This window comes from Caenorhabditis briggsae, assembly GCF_000004555.2.
Source record: "Caenorhabditis briggsae complete genome, chrX, whole genome shotgun sequence".
NCBI lineage: Eukaryota > Metazoa > Nematoda > Chromadorea > Rhabditida > Rhabditidae > Caenorhabditis > Caenorhabditis briggsae.
Window position 1 is genome coordinate 1,171,464 of NC_013491.2, and position 16,730 is coordinate 1,188,193.

The 16,730-nt window shown below is 38.2% G+C and overlaps 3 protein-coding genes across 3 annotated transcripts; all 3 read right to left on the bottom strand.

Moving 5' to 3' along the window:
• Positions 1-532: 532 nt before the first annotated feature.
• Positions 533-1,441, bottom strand: CBG16333 (the record flags this gene model as incomplete). The annotated part of the gene is made up of 4 exons (XM_002643556.1): positions 533-721; positions 937-1,020; positions 1,067-1,219; positions 1,268-1,441. The coding sequence occupies 4 exons, from the start codon at positions 1,439-1,441 to the stop codon at positions 533-535; spliced, it is 600 nt and encodes a 199-aa protein (XP_002643602.1).
• Positions 1,442-7,903: 6,462 nt separating this feature from the next.
• On the bottom strand, positions 7,904-8,400 carry CBG27403 (the record flags this gene model as incomplete). The annotated part of the gene is made up of 3 exons (XM_045238780.1): positions 7,904-8,071; positions 8,238-8,291; positions 8,338-8,400. 3 exons carry the CDS (start codon positions 8,398-8,400, stop codon positions 7,904-7,906), a joined length of 285 nt encoding a protein of 94 aa, XP_045099770.1.
• Positions 8,401-9,483: 1,083 nt separating this feature from the next.
• CBG16007 lies at positions 9,484-13,631 on the bottom strand (the record flags this gene model as incomplete). The annotated part of the gene is made up of 4 exons (XM_045238781.1): positions 9,484-9,884; positions 9,933-10,706; positions 10,752-10,929; positions 13,611-13,631. 4 exons carry the CDS (start codon positions 13,629-13,631, stop codon positions 9,484-9,486), a joined length of 1,374 nt encoding a protein of 457 aa, XP_045095871.1.
• Positions 13,632-16,730: the final 3,099 nt, after the last annotated feature.

Here is a 16,730-nt window from a genome sequence, read left to right on the forward strand (position 1 = left end):
AATTATTTTTTAGGAATCAATTCCGATGAATTCCGATGAGACTGTCCGGCTCACCGATCCTGAAAAGACATGGTAAACATAGTGATTTAGTAAAGTTGATTGTCATAGCCCCGTTTACAGAAGTTCTTTCTCATCCTGGAGATAGCCAAAAATCAATAAAATTTGCTACATTTTTCGCTGCTTCATTATTCGAAAATTTATTTTGTTGTCTCATCACTGTGAAATAGAAGTCAAAAAACATTGAAGAGAATTTAAATAACTCATTCAACCGTTGAAAATGAATGATCTGACAGATGGTGATAAAGAAATAAGAGAGTGTGAGAGAGAAAGAGAGACCGATGGCAAAAGAAACTACTTTTTGACATTACTTGAAAATGAGACAAATTGAGAGTTGGTGCATTACAAATTCGGAAGTCAGGGAAAACAGATGAGAAGGAATGTATTGAAGAGAAAAAAGAGATGCAATGTGGATTGGATGGGATCTTTGAACAAGTATTTGTCACTTCATGATGGGTCTATATGGACCATGAGATTATCGAGACTTTTTTGGCTGCAGTGCTGGCGGAGTGCGATACTCGAGAACTTGGTCGAATGCGTGATCGTGCGCCTTGACCCATACGTCCTGATCATACTTGTAGTAGGGATAGTAGGAGAAGTGCTCAAAGATGCGACAGTAGATTTGGATTTCGTGTTGGTCATACAAGTCTGCCTTGACGATTCCCTGAAGGAAAATAACTTTTTGATAAACATTTTTTTACAGACTCTCAATAAATTTTTCTCAGAGTGAGCTTCGAGGTCATATAGTCTCTTCATTCACAAAATAAAATCGTTATGTGTCGCACACAAACACACTGCTCATTTCTAGGCAAATTTTCTCGTCAGCAACCCATCAACATCTTCCGATCCCAATCTGTTTGACACCCCTATTATACTCACCGCAAACTTTTCACGAGCCAACTTTCCAAGATCGAAGCCTTCCGGAAGACGATCGTAGTTTGGCTCCATCGGCTCGTAGATTCCCTATAATAGCGGAAGTTTTCAAACCAACGGAATGCCATTTTCTTACCATAGTATCTGCTGATGGGCCCTCTGCAATCGGAAACAGAGCGTATTCCTCCTCGAACCGGTGCTTCTTGATTGGGATCTCAATGTAGATGGCGTCAGACTTTCGTTTGAGTTCGCCACTCCCTCCGCCTTGAGTCTCCATGTTTTCCTCCATCTGGAAAATGTTATCATAATGAAGTGAACTGGCAAAAATTAGACATACATTGTTCAACTCCTTCTTATTGTTGTTGTTGGTGTTGTTCATCATGTCGCTGCCCAGTATTTCACCTCCAAGCACATCGCCTTCCATCATGGAGCTGCCCATCATGCTGCTGCTCATCATGGTGCCATTCATAAAATCACTAGAGCTCTCGCCATAGCGAACATTATCAGTCATCATTGTTCGCTAAAAGATTAATACTATACTGAAGTTGTTGATGTGAGTGGAAAAGGAAATCCTGAGAGTTAACTATAAACATGACTGAATCTGAATAAAATCAAGAAAAATATCACATTTTCCCTAGACAACAGCCAAAAGAGTAAACAGGAAGGTAAACTTTGAGAAATATTTTCTCCCATCTTTCTATTCAAATCTAAAATCAAAACAGAATATCTAGCTGTCTGCAGCACACCCACCCTCCCCAGAAAAACAAAATGCAGCAGACGAAAGCAGGAAGGCGGAATGGAACTGAAGCAGCGCCTTAGCGCCCGCCCCATGGCCCAGACAATGTGGAGACTCGAGAGAGAAAAAAGGCCTTTGGGTAAATTCCCAAAGTTCACACCCCATGTTTTTCTGCAAAACGAGGGAGAAAGAGCAAAAAAAAAGGAAACTTTGAGGGTCAAGGTTCTATTTTTGGAGAGGGGAGGGATAGAACGAGGATAAAGACAAAGAATTTTGAAACGACATCAGTTCAGGAAACGGATGATCGAGAATCTCGGATTATGTAGGGATGAGAGGAAATGAGCTGATGTTTTTTCTGAACTATGTGCGTTAGCTTCTGTTAGGAAAACTGAATATTCTGATGAAAATTGTTAACCCAAAAATCGCTTTCAAATCTCACTGCAATATTTAATAACCTCGTGCAAACCCTAAAAAACACCTGCCAGTTGTTTTGAAGGCAACGCATTTGATATTCATTCAAAAACATTTTCATTGGCTTCGTGCCAGTACAACGAGAATATTATGATCAGAGCATTTTACACAGAAATAAAAAAAACTGAAATCAGAAGATTACCAAATACCTGATTGGCACGCAATATACAGTATTCCAAAGACGTGAAAATTTTTGAAAACCATTTTTAGAAATGATAGAGTTTGAACGAGAATAAGAAAACGGATAATAATAATAATAATAATGGAACTGATAACGGAAAGTAAATTTTTTGATTAATTCTAGAGAAGACATTTTCCCAAAATAGAAATATTGCTTTCCTTCATCAAAAATTTATGACCACCACACTTGCAAAATACTTTAGCTACTGGGATATTGGTTCTCATGTTTTTATGCCCTTTGGCTACGGTAGGACGCCTCATCAGAAAAGCATAAGAATCTCAAGTGCATACTATGTACTAGCCAAACTCTTCTATTTGCAGAAAAACATGAAGATATCACTAATCCGTTTCTGACTCGACGCTCGACTCGCATGACTAACCGCTTAGTACAGATGACGTACAGATAGATGCACATTTACAGTAGTAGAAGTAGAGAGAATGAACTTTTTCGTTCTCTCTCCTCTCTCTCTCTCTCTCTCTCTCTTCAGGACGAAGTGTAACATTAGAACATCTGGGAAAAATGAAAAAAAAAGAAAATGAAAGGAAAATAGAACTCATTTTGCAGTTTGTTTCATCTCAATAGAAATAGAGAGAGTCAAGAGTTTTTGTTCCAAACGAGAGGAGAACCAGGAGCAACTTATTGACAGTGGGGTGGGAAATGCATGTGGTGGTATTGCAGAATTAAAGAAAAAAGAAGAGGGAAAATGTGGCAAGATGTGGAGTAGTATGCCAACATATTAGTGTGTGTATCCGCTGCCTTATCTTCTCTTCCATTGCTCCTTGTAAGCCTTGCAAGTAGATCAGCAAGAAAAAAAATGAGTGCCTGGCTGGCAGAGCAACCGACCAGCTTCTCTCACTCTTGGTCAGGAAGGAACAAGAACAAGAAAACAAGACTAAAAAGAAGAAGTGAGGGTTGAAGTAGATGAAGAAGAAGAAGAAGAATTCGGGACGCAGAAGGAGTAAGACGGAAATCGAGCAAGGATAAAGCTCTTGCAGAGCAGAAACGCTTTGTAGTAGCACAGAAGGGAGAAAATCCAAAAAAAGGATTTCAAGAATACACAGGATTACAGTTGTTTTTGTTTTATTCCTCTGATCACACGGCACTACGAAAACTTGCATTTCTAATTGTCTAGCAAGAAAATACAATACACGACACAGAACATTGCACTTCATCCTCGTGAGATCCATCTTGGGGTCCCAGTTGGCCTGAGGGCATCGAGGATATCCTCATCAATTTCTTCTGCACCACACGTTGTGACGTATCACATACTGCTTCAGTACACCTAAAATAAGATTTAAGCAGCGGCAGAAGTAGCAGAACAAAAAAGTTGGAAGTGGAAAACAAGCAGATGACTCATTTTTAAGTCATTTAGGGAAAAAAGTTTGAGACATTTCCCAGAATTTATCTGTTGAGGAAGAGAAACATGTATATTACTCATGATGGAAGACTTGCAAAATTGGAATAAAAGGTCAATTATGAGAAAGAAAAGAGAGCAGGAAAAGTGAATCATCGAAAACCTAAATGAATTCAATTCAGATGTTATATTAGGTTGGCGGGAAAGTCTTTGTCACTTTTTCAATAGTTTATTTCTCAAAGAAAAAATAACCGAATAATTAATTATATTGTCCATCATTATCAACAACATGTCTCCAACGTTCCCTCAATTTATGGATTCCATTGCGGTAGAATCCAGCCGGGCGTAAGGCAAAGTATTGTTTGAGTGCCGCTTCGACCGCTCCACGGGAATTGAAGCTTCTTCCTTCGAAGGCACGTGTCATATCGCCAAATAACCAATAGTCGGAAGGAGCAAGATCAGGAGAATACGGGGGGTGAGGGAGAACATTCCATCCATATCCCATCAGCTCCTGCTTCACTTGTTTCGAAACATGTGGGCGAGCGTTATCATGTTGATAGTACACTTTCTTGTCTTTCAGGGCCGAACGGTCGACTGCTTTCTTGAGGTTTCGTAGTTGAGTAGTGTAGAGGTCTCCAGTTATTGTTTTGCCCTCGGGCAGAAGTTCCCAGTAGATGGGGCCGTCCACTCCCCACCACACAGAGAGCATAACTTTTTTCGGATGAAGGTCGGGTTTGGGGACATCCTGTGGGCTCTCTCCTTCTCCAACCCACTGGGATTTCCTGTGGTGATTATCGTAGAAGACCCACTTCTCATCTCCGGTTATTAGCCGGTCCAGCCATCGATCGCCCGCGTGGAGAGTGAGAAGAGTAATCGAATCGTCGACTCGGCGGTCAAGGTTGGCTTGAGTCAGGTGATGAGGTATGAATCGACCAAAAAGTTTTCTCATTCCAAGAGACTTCAAACCTTCAAGGACTGTGCTATGGTGAACTCCGAATGTGACAGCTAGTTCACGGCTAGATTGAAATGGATCCGATTGCAATGCGTGCTTCAGCATGTCCAAATCCAACTCACGGGGTCTCCCAGAGCGATCCTTTTCATCGAGCGAGAAGTCATCTTTTTCGAAACGATGGAACCAATTGCGAATAGTATTGTAGTGAGGGGCATGTGTGTTGTACACATTCTTCAAGAAAGTTTCCGAATCCTTCATCGTGGTGTGAGATAGGAAGAGGTAAATCAAAACATGTCTGATGTGAATAGCAGTGGGAACAAACATATCGTTTCAATTACAGATGAGGAGCAGGGAAGGAAATGGGGACTTGTTTATATGGAAGGTTCTTATCACCTTGTTATTCACTAGAGTCGATATCATACACAGCCTCCATATACGAGAACAGTGATTAAACAAACAGAGTGACAAAGACTTTCCCGCCAACCTAATAGCTGGCTATCGTATACATCTAATTGAGAAAAACGTTGAGAAAACGTGACTTATGTGAGTTTCAGAATTTATTTATCATTAATGAAATATTGTCGGTTCAAGGGAGAGAATGTTTTTTTGAACAATGAACTGTTGGAGAATATGAAATGAATTTTACTGTACATAGATAGCATAGTTATTTTTAAAAGTACATCAAAACAAATGAAATGCAATTTTTGACTACAAAAAAGTGGCATGTTTATATTTCTTAAAATTTCGATCATATGTGCCGCTTGAGAAATTGAACTTGTAGCCCTAGAGTTGGAGGTGCCCCGGTGCAACCAGCTGAGCTACGGTGACAGGAGTTGCTCAGCCGACAGATCCTGACCTTTAAAAAAAAATCCGACGTTTCAGAACTCGTCATTTCAGAACCCAACCCATCAGAACGCGACATTTCTGAACAAGACGTTTCAGAATTGTTCTGCGTTTTTGCGTAGGGTTTTTTACACACCATATTAGTATTGCTCATTTCAAATTGTTTTTTTTTTGCTTTTTCATTCGTTTTCGTCCACCGTATTTGAATAATGATAAATTGACACTCGGAAACTCTTCAAAAACTGAAAAAATTTCAAAATTTTAAAAAATGGTGTCCAAAAAAACGCAAAAAAAGTTTCATCGGCGAACATGAGTTTAATTTTGCATGCTTTTAGTTATAACATTGTTTTTGAATATCTCAGTTTTTTTTTCGATTTTTTGAAAGTTTCTCAGTGAAAACCTATCATTCTTTGGAGGATGGTAGATGAAAACGAATGTAAAAGCAAAAAAACACTGTACAAAAATGCAGAAAACTTCTCAAACTTCGGGTTCTAAGGTGTCTGGTTCGGAAACGGCCGGCTCTGAAACGCCCAGGAGCGGGATAACTGTGTGAAAATTAAGGTTTTGATAAACTTAATAATCAAAAAATATTCTCCAAGCCTGAAAACTGTTTTCATTTTTACATTGAGATCACAAAAACTCAAAACACAATCAAATCTATCCATATTCTAGAAATGTGCGATCTATAGAAACAATCAAAACGTGCGCCTGGAATAGTGTGTACCCGGATGGCAAAAATAGAAACTCGCTTATGGCTCGTTGATGTAATTAGAGTTTATGTCAATTCAGGATCAGAATGTGTCTTGCAACACCGGGCCCTCGGAGGCACGAAACATGATTAAGAAACATGTTTGACTCAGTGGAGAAATGGTGCAAAAATAGAACTGGAGGGTTTTAAAAACAGAATTAGTTTCAGAGCGCAGAACCAAGGTGGATGTCTAATTAGTAGCATTCAAACTGCAGTTTGCATCGCACTCCAGCTCTTTATTATTTATGAAGAAGCTGTTTTCTTCTTATTTTATTCAATTCATCTATATTTCCTAGTTGCAAAGAACAACAAGGATAAAGAACGAAAAAAATAAGAAAAAGGAAGTAAATATGGGAATGAGAAATGCCTACTAACTCTCGTGTCTAGACGTTTTACAAAAAATGGGTCATAATAGGATGTTTTTGAAATTTTTCAGAAGGTAACTGATTCATCTTGCTGTTGTGTTAGATCAAAACACGACAGCAGATTGGAGGAGAAAGAAGATATTAATGGGCAGCCTCTTTGTTCTTGGAATTCGAAAAAGGAAATGATTCAAAAGAAAAAATTGAAGGAAATATACATATGATTATAAGAAATGAGTGAATGTCAAAAACAGAGAAATGCACCACATCATTTGAAAAAAAGGCTTTAGTTTTTGAAAAGTCTTTTTGGAAAAGAAATAACTGCAAATGTGAATGTTCAAAAAACATTTATTCCTCACGTGGCTTTTGATAAGAGGGATGAGGCAGACATTTCACATAACATATTTACTCCTCATGGACACCAGTCTCAAGAATCAACATTGTTTACAAACATGGTTGCTTTTTCGCTATTGCAGTCACTTTTGCAGAAGAAGATTGCAGAAGAGGAGGAAATTGCTTTTCTCTCTGCAGAACGGAAAAAAAAACTGAAGACATCGAAAACAAGATACACTACTTGTCTCAAATTGGGGAAAAAAGAAGGAATAACATATGAAGGCAAAAATGCAAAATATTGTACAAGATTAGTATTATTGCAAAATTTTAGTATTCTTGCAAATTGTGGAGTAGTAGGGAATGATTTGATTTTTTGAAAAACTAGGACAGAGTACAGGTTCTGCAAAATTGAAAAGCATCAAAGAAGGGGAGAGTGGAGGTTTTTTGCGGAGTTTTTTCGGAGTTCAGGTTTTACAGCTTTCGTCACCGTACCTCAGCTCGTAGCAGCGTGCCACCTTCATATTGATGATCCACATCTTTGCAATAAAACACTTTCTAAAGGTTTCAACTGGTAGAATACACCTGATAACACTATCAAAGGAAGTCGCAGAGAGCAAACTTTCGACTTTTTATACTCCGAGGTGGAACCGAAAGTTCATTTTCATCCTTTCACAAACTTTAGCATTTTATCTAGACGAACAATTATTCTCTACCTTCCCACACATTTCCATAGACAGACATTCAACCTTATAATCAACAACAAATGCTGTCTGGGTTCGGAAATGTTTTCTGTCTGGAAAACTAAGATAAAAGCAATATAGAGTGAAATCAGATAATAAAAATAACTATGATTTTGGTGATTGAAGTCAAGAAGTTTTTGTCAATTAAAAACAAACAAACGACTCAAATAGTACAAAATAGTTTATCAAAAAAAAAGAACAACCAAAAAAGAGAAACTGGATTTTGAGCACACTCTAAGACAATGTGAGATTCCTATTGATCGCCTCCGTCGGCGTTCGGGTTGAAGGCGGACAGTGCTTCTTGAATAGCATGCATGACGACTTCGTAGGCGGCCTGCTCTTGGTCGGTTAGATTTTGCTGGAAATGCAAAATATGAATAACTTCCGACAGAGGGAAATTGATCATTGGCCATGTATTCGTCTAAAACAATCGAAAGATGTTGTCTAACAAACACAAAAACAAGTTTTCACTGAACAATTTGGGGAAAAAAAACTTAACAGCTTATATCTAATCATTCAAATTCAAAATAAGAATCATTCCAGTCAAAAAAAAAAACAATTCAGATATTCAAAAACTCATCACTCACCATATCAATTCCGTTTCCTTGACCCTCTCGATCAACAATTTGACCCACGATATCCTGGAATAACGTTTTTCCAAACCAGAATTAAGAAAATAATACTAACCGTCAATTCATGAGAATCTGGAACAAGATCACGAGGATCAATCGGACGAGAAGAGGCTGCCATTTTTAGAATAACACTGGTTCCGCAACCTGATCTAAAAGAATTATAAGTACAGATTTCGTATAGACACGCCCATTAAAAGGATGAAAAGTGGAAAGGTTTCTCCAAACGCGTATTGTTTATAGACCAAAAAAGATTAGAGAACAAGATAGGATAATCTCAGGACAGGTAAAGGATGAGCATGCATTGATAAATGGAATTGAATGAAAAAACTGCGAGGGGAAATAAGATTAATGTATTAATGTTCCAAATCCCTCGCGAGATCCAGATATCGTAAACCAATCGAAAATCTCCAATTGAGTCTGACAATATTTCGGGAAGTGGAAGATCGAAGAAAGGGGTAGAGTGGAAAGTTAACGGGCATCTATACACCGAAAAATGCTCAAAACGAGGCGGGTCTTAGATTTTTTGGATTAATGGCGATTTATGTCTCGAAAACTATGTTCTTCAAAATTTGTCAAGAAAAAATTGAGCTGAAAATTTGATCTGTAGTTTTTCAGCTTCCTGATTTTGAGAAAATTTAGTTTTAAAATTGCTTTCTGACTCTGAAACCCGCAAAAACCTTTCACAAAAACTTTTCTTGAAAATATTTCTGTTGGGTTTATGGAAGAAAACGAGTTTTCCAAAGAAAATGTTCATGAACATGACTTCTAGGATCATTCAGGAAATTTCAACATTCGAAAACACTCGGCAAAACCTCAATTATTTTGAACTCAATTTAGAATTGATCTACGTCTTCAGGGGAATACTGGACTTTTAATGATTCTGCAACAAATGTGATAATAATCCGTAAGCCTCTTATTCTCGAGAACGTTAATAATTTTCAGCGAATATCCAGTATATTTTCGTTGGCCTGAATAAATTTGAAAAATGATCATTGACTCTAAAAAAAGAAGAACAGTTCAGAATAGTGATGATATCAAAAATAGCCGAAAAGTTGAATGTGTTGTTTAAGATTTTATACGTTTTTAGCAAAATATGAGACAAAATTAATTCAAATTGAGACCGTATGAAAAATGATTGTTGAGAATCGGGTGTGAATCATTGGGAAAATATGTTTGTCATGATTTTTCAAGAATTTGGTTTTTAGATATTATGCCAGATTGTATAGTCTTCTAAGCGATAATCAAGCTCCACTGGCCTCTCCGTACTATCCGCCAGCAAATGTTCGTCTCTGAATGCACATAGAAGATTCAGCACAGACTCTTTGGTGATTGGATCCTTATCGAATTTTCCAGATTTGATCAATCGGTTGTTGATAGCGTACGCATACCAATAATGATTTTTAGTGCATCGATAGCTCTTGCAAAACAAGCAAAAGTCAAATAATGGTTTATGTGGAGCATTTGGGAAGCAGTTGCGGCCCTTTCTGATATCATCGATCAGTTCGTCATAAATCTCACTGAATGGGGTTTGGTCTCTCGAAAACGGTCTTGGGAGTGGTAGAATATTAATGCTCTTGCTTTCAGGGTTCTTCCCTCTTTCAGCTGGAAAAGTTCTAATTAGTTAAAAAGATTAAATTAAGTTCAATGTACCTAAATCCGGAAAAACCTCGGGTGTGAACAATAGCCGTGTGTCTGGCTTATCCTCACAGCCTGTTCGGCATTTATTCTCCTTCTCCTCTTTTTGCTCTCTTTCATCTTTCTCATCTTCATCTTCCGCTTTACGTTGTTCAGCATTCTGGTCATTCTCATGAGTGAGCTCTCCATTTTTCTTATCCACTAGCTTACCATCCGTGACATTCACTGAAGTATCTTCATTTTCAAATTCATATTCAACTTCAACGTCATCCTGTTGCTCAGTCTTGGCATGGATCCTCTTCCTTGGCCTCCCACGTGGCTTGACCTCCTCTTTGTTCAGATTTTGCCCGGGACTTTTTACTGATTGACGGGCACCCGGTGGCCTGCCAACTGGATTTTTCGTTGGAACGGTTTTCTGTTTATAGGGCGACATCAACTTGTTTGAATTCTGTGTGGATAAGCTCTGTGTGCTTTGCTTTCGTGGCCTTCCGACTGGGTTCTTTTGCTTCGATCGTTCTTTCTGCTGGTTCTTCCAAGTTGCATCTGTAAAATCGTTATTTTTTTGAATAACGTTTTCTCCTGGGAGCTCACAATTTTCTACTTCCTGGCTACGATCTCGTCTAGGTCTTCCCACTGGATTTTTTCCTTGAACTGTTTTCTTGGCTCCATTGTCATCTATTGCCTGACTAGTGCTGGCTTGCGACAAAATCTTTTGTTTTGGTGGTCTCCCAACTGGATTCTTTGTTTCGGTCGTGGCTCGATCTTTGTGGGCTTTCTTGAAAGAATCGTCTGAAAAGTGTTGCCATGAAGTAGGTTCTTGCGTTTGATTCTTACCTTCATCTGCTTGTAGACGGCGCGCAGTTGGCTTCACTGTGCGCGATGAACGTCTTTCTGTAGTTTCAGAAGCCTCCGTTGCGGTTTCTGGTTCAGAAGTTGTTGTGTTCTCTTTTTTTGGACGTCCCCTAGGTATTTTCGCTGGTAATTCTCCATTGTGGTTGTCTCCGCTCGAAACCTGTAATTGTTCCCATTAGAAAATTATTGTGTTCCGACTGATATTAAATTTTCTTCACTCAAGTTGAGGGGTTTGGCTTTTCAACAAATTTTGACCAGCGTTTGGTCCGAAGCTGGCCAATGACGTCTATGTTGTAGACAACAATCAATTTTTTTTAAAAAGGAACTTCTCATAACTTTGTCAAAGATTTCAGTAACGAGCTAAATGGAGTCGTATCCGTCACCGTACAGAAATTGCAACCTTAGCCCAGTTTTTCAACCTTTTCTAGTTTTTTTCTGACTCATCATTCCACGACACGAGTCAATATTTTCGGCAACGGTATCTGTTTTATCATGGATATGGTCCGCATGCGATGTGCATTTCCTCGTTGGCTGCGCAAGCGTTTCTGGATTCTTACAGAGAACTGACAGATCGTTCTTTAACGTCTGCAAATTTATCCAGTTAATGGGAAAGGTTGATAAATTTCTAATATGCAGATAATGCTGTAAAAAAAAGCCAGAAAAGATTTCTGTGCATCTCATGTGCCCAAATTGATCTGAATTGAGTTCCATACGGACATAACTAAAGTTTCCCGATATTTTTTTCCGGTCTGCATCTTCCAACGGACGGCAATTTCCCCAGTTTCAATATAATAATGACCCGTGTCTCCTTTAGCCCATTTTCGACAGATGGACGGTGCTTACGTGCAATTCCGTATTGTGTCTGTTCTCTTCCAATGTTGCTGGGTTGTGGTATACGTAAACGCAAGGTGCAATGAAAAACAAAATGACAAGAGAAGAAAATGTAGCACATGTCACAACAACAACAAACACGTAATCGTTTTCTCATGTTTTCAAAGACAGTTTCCAGGTTTGCCGTATTCAATTTCGGAAAACATCATTTCCCATATAAAATAAGCACCATGAATGAACTAAAATAAGAAACAACAAATTAAATTTGATTTAAAGGGGGAGACAGGAAAGTCTTCAATGATTTTTTGTGCCTCATGTGTTAGCTACGGTAAGCCCGCAATTTCAACTCCTCGAAAGGCTCATACAGCATCCAAAAACACAAATTTGGAATTTCTGAAAGTCTAGAAGTCTAAGAAGTCTAAAGTGACGCTCCGATTTCCAAGATTTCGAATTCGCACAGTGAAATACAGTGCTACCGAAAAATTTTTTTTTCGAAAATGCGGGTTATGACGCGCTTGGATGTACGGTTGCAATGGTTTCGACTGTGCGGGTTGGAAATCGTGGGAACTTGGGCTTCACTTTGGACTGCTTTCTGGGACTAGAAATCCTAGATTTGGGATCTCCGGGTACGGCGTTCAATAACTTTTATGAAATTGTGTACGTGGGTAGTAGAAATCAAAAGCTTATGAACATTGCTGCCCAAAAACCATCTTCAATATCATCATTGGATCGATGGAAATTGTTCATTGTTTCTAGTCAATTCAAAACTCTATCTTTTATACTAGCGGCGTAAAAACTATAAAGCCCTCTGAACGCTGTGAACTTGAACCTATCTCAAAGATCAAACAACGTCTCGTGAAATTTTCCCAACTGTAGAAAATATGGAGATTAGAGGAAAGCACAGAATTCACTAACACAAAGAAACCTGTAATAGAAGGGCTCCGAACATTTAAATTTGTTCCAATATTTCTCGGTCACTGTCAGAAATATGAAAAAAGGACAACTGACAAATTGTTAATCATAATACTAGAAGGGTTTTGTCAGTTGACACATTTTTGATATCTTGCACAACAAATGAGATAATTGAGGTTAAGCTTGACAGTGTGAAGCTTTTCTAATACTGGTAATACGGTATTTGTTGACTGAACAGGAACTCAAGTTTTCAAACTTTGTTTTGTAAAATTTACAGCAGCCGACTGTAGAGCACATCTCACAAACTAGAAATCACAAAATTCGTTAATTGGTTGCTCCGCTAATTGTATGCCTCGTTTAATTTTTTTTTCAAATTTGTATTTATGAAATCTCTTCGAAAAACGAAATCAGGAAATCACGAAATTCACATCTTTGCATGCATTCCGTCTGAATGCATTTGAGTTGGACACATTGCAAAAAAGCGTTCACACATATAGATCAGTGAGATTGAAGATCTTTAGAATCAAAGTCGACTTTTTAAATTCTTTGAAACTTTATTTATGCACAGGATTCTGAGAAAGTATAATTAAAATATACTGAAATGATGCTTCAATGAGTATGGAGGTATTTTTGAGGTTAGAAGTTAGTCTATTGGGAGAAAACAGCATTTTTCTCAGGAAAAGACCAATGTTAAGGGTTTTGAAGATGTTGATGTGAAGATGCTCTCCGATGTTTTCCCCGTCATTCAGATGCAGCTTGGCAGAGATCGACGGTCACAGACACACTCGGCTCTTTAAAACCATTCAATTAAAAAAAAACCTTTAAAATAGCTCACCGTGCAGTTTCCATGGCTTCATATGCCTTGTGCTCTGCCTCGGACTCGAAAACGATTTTTCCCTAAATGCATGTTGAAATTATATAAAAATCGGTTGTTCAAAAATATTTCCAAGGCCTGTCTCAATAGTTTTATACTTACCAGAAATTAGAACATGCTGTAACATTAGTAGCTCCGGTGGCTGCCTCGACCGAAGACAAATTAATAGCTGGGACCAATGGTGTTGATACTGGCGGGACCAATTGAACAACAGAAGTAGCGACATTGGCATGAGTGTCCGACATATTTTGGCGAAGGTAAGAGCCGTGTGAGGAACGCAACAGGCGCTCACAAGTGAGGTTGATAAATGAAACAAAAAGGGATGGCTACCTCGGTTCTGAAGCTCCGCCCATATTTGCTTGAGTGAGCATCTTTCAGTAATTCTCTTTCATAGTTTATCAGAAGCGAGGGATTAAATGCAGATTTGAAGATAATACAAGTTTTTGTATAGAGGTTAAAAGGGTATTGGGATGGGTATTATGTTTAAAAAAAAAGCGAAACGTGGATGTAATCAAATTGAATGTTTTGAGGTAAAAACTGTGAAATATACTTTTACAAACTCGTTGCAAGCGTGCAAAAGAAGCACAATTAATTTCAAGCAAGAACGTGAAATGTGGAATCAATTTCAAAAACTTTTCTGGATAGTATTTCACTAAGGGTCATCGCTGTGGGTCAGAAACAAATATTGAATTCTGAAATCAGAAAAAAAGTATCCGAAAAGTTTATGGTCGGAAGAAAATTGTCTAATAAAGCGTTATCATACTAGAACGAAAATTTGCTGTTAATCCTAGACAAAATTAACATCACATTTTCATTACTATGGAGATCGCGAGCAAAAAGTTCAATTTTTCCAATATATTTTTCAACATGTTAAAGATCTTTCTGTATAACTTTTTCTTGACCGTCTCCATTCATGAAATCAAAAGATGACATTTTCATTTTAAAGTTTTCCAGGCGTTTTGACGTTTAATTCTTTTTTGTACTATCATATTTTTTCTCACTGTTCAGAATTTTCTCGTGATGTTGAGTTCTCTGAAATCATACCAGTCGAATGCTCCTGGGATCACTATCGTATAGTTATAACAGACAACACGCTCGAAATCATAATTTCAGAACCGTCTAAACACAAATCATGTGCTTCATGGGATTCCTTGAACACAATCTTCACCATAGCAATTTGTCACGTGAAAACCAAGAATCTTCTCGAAAAAACTCTTTTTTGTTCTGCTTCACTTAATTTCAGAAACGAATGATATGATTATGCAGCATAAGGGGGTTTTGAGAACACGAGATTTGCAAAATTGTGGAATTTCAAAAAGAGGACATGGGGGCTGGGAAATTGTTCCAAAGGACATGTTAGGCTGTGGAATTGAACTTTTTTTTAAAACTCATCAAGATGTTCTGTTTTTTTTTCGTACAGCAATCATTCAATTCAAGAAACTCAATCGATTTCCGTAGGCAGTGAAAAAATTCCAAACCGTCCGGGTAAATTCTGAATATCAGAATCGTTTCCTTCTTCACTTGTGTTTTAGAAGCTACATTGGTTTATTGAACGATATAGAATGGTACAATAGAGGAGCTTTTATACTGGTTACATGATAAAGAATTTAATAGAAGAAAGTGATTGCGGGAGATGCAATGCACATTCCCCGGTGAATCACCATCAGAAGAGTGCGATTTAGCACACGGCTTTAGAGAAAAAAAAGACACAACGAAATTTAAAATTAGTTGCCCATTGGTCCAATTGACACTGAAGAACTGAGTGACTACGTCTTCGGCGTCCACTCGCCTCTTGTAGTACTATTCTGCGTCACGTCGTTAGTGTCTTTTCTCGTATCGTCTTGGCGAGCGTTCGAAGGTGGGACATCTACGGGGTCCATGATTCTACTGAAGACGTCTCGTAATGTCGTTAACGTCGCGTCTTTGTGATCTAACACCTCGGTGGTCTAGCATGAAAGATCAAAATCTCTTGTTGGAGAGAGGCTCCGGGCGGGAAAAGCCGGGAATCGAACCCGGGCCGTCCGCGTGGCAGGCGAGCATTCTACCACTGAACCACCGATGTATCTCACTGGAACGATGGAAAATGTGAGCCGCAAAACAGGTCGAACTTGTTTGATCATCTCTGATTTTTTCAGAACATTTGTCAATAGTTGAAAAATCACAAAAATTCTAAAGTTTCAAAACATTTTAAAGGTGGGAGGACATGAAAAAAATAATGTTCTCGAAATTCCTTTTAAATATGACTCTCAAGGAGTTGAACTTGTGGGGGCGATGATTGAGGGTGCGGCGCCGCTACCGACTGAGCCACGCGGGAAAAGAGAAAGCTTCCGCCCGATTGCATACATAAAGGCGAGGACGACAGCTGTACGCAGAGTGACATTAAGCTTTGTACACCGTCACGGTAGAATGCATGCCCTAGCTACAAAAATCCTACGAAAAATCTCCTGTCCCCCATCTATTATAAGATGTTTTTGTAAAAAATTTATTACCTTGTCGTCATTATCATATAAAATAGTTATCATTTAGAGAGGACATCGAGAAAAATTATACGAGATCCGCTCTCAACGACACTGATTTCGAACGAGATATATATTTTTCAATGACACTCCGTTTTTTGCAAGCTTTTCGTTTGTTAAAGATGTTGTTGTTTTTTCACCCCGAATTAGTTTTTGAAAAGGCAGGAAAAGAAGTTACCGGAGCCCCGAATTGAAACGGACAGGGCTGAAAAATTCTGAAAAAAAAATCTTGCCCGGAACGTCCCGTTGCAAATTTTTTCAAAGAAAGAAAGGCTCGCCCTGGTTCCTTGATTTCTTTTTGCTTTGCATTAAGTATTAGGTAGCATTCATCAAAATATTTTCCATTTAAATTTTTTTTGTTATTTACACACATTGGTTTTTCAAAAACTTTTTTCATTTTGTGCTTCTTATTTTTTGAAAAATTAAGTTTAATTTCAATAATCATAAATTTATCGTTTTTTTCTATATCTATTCACAATAGTTTTTCTAGAGTGACGGGAGGAATACTCATGGACTTTTTTAGATACTGTAATCCATATGTAGATTACTATTTTAATGCTTCATTCAACATGACTATCCAACGAGAAAACCTTTCAATGCACATTACAATCAAATGTCAAACTTCGCATAGCTCACTATGTCTTTAAAATTGAAAATCAAGTTTCCCATCCAACTGAAAAGTTAGGGTTGACGTAAATAGGAGAAGACCTCTTTTCACAAGGATTGTCCGTACTATGCTCATCAATTATTCAGAAGACTATTCAAAGCTGAAAAACTATTGCCTTATCCTCTCTGAACTTCTCCAATTCTTTTTGAAAAACCGCGATG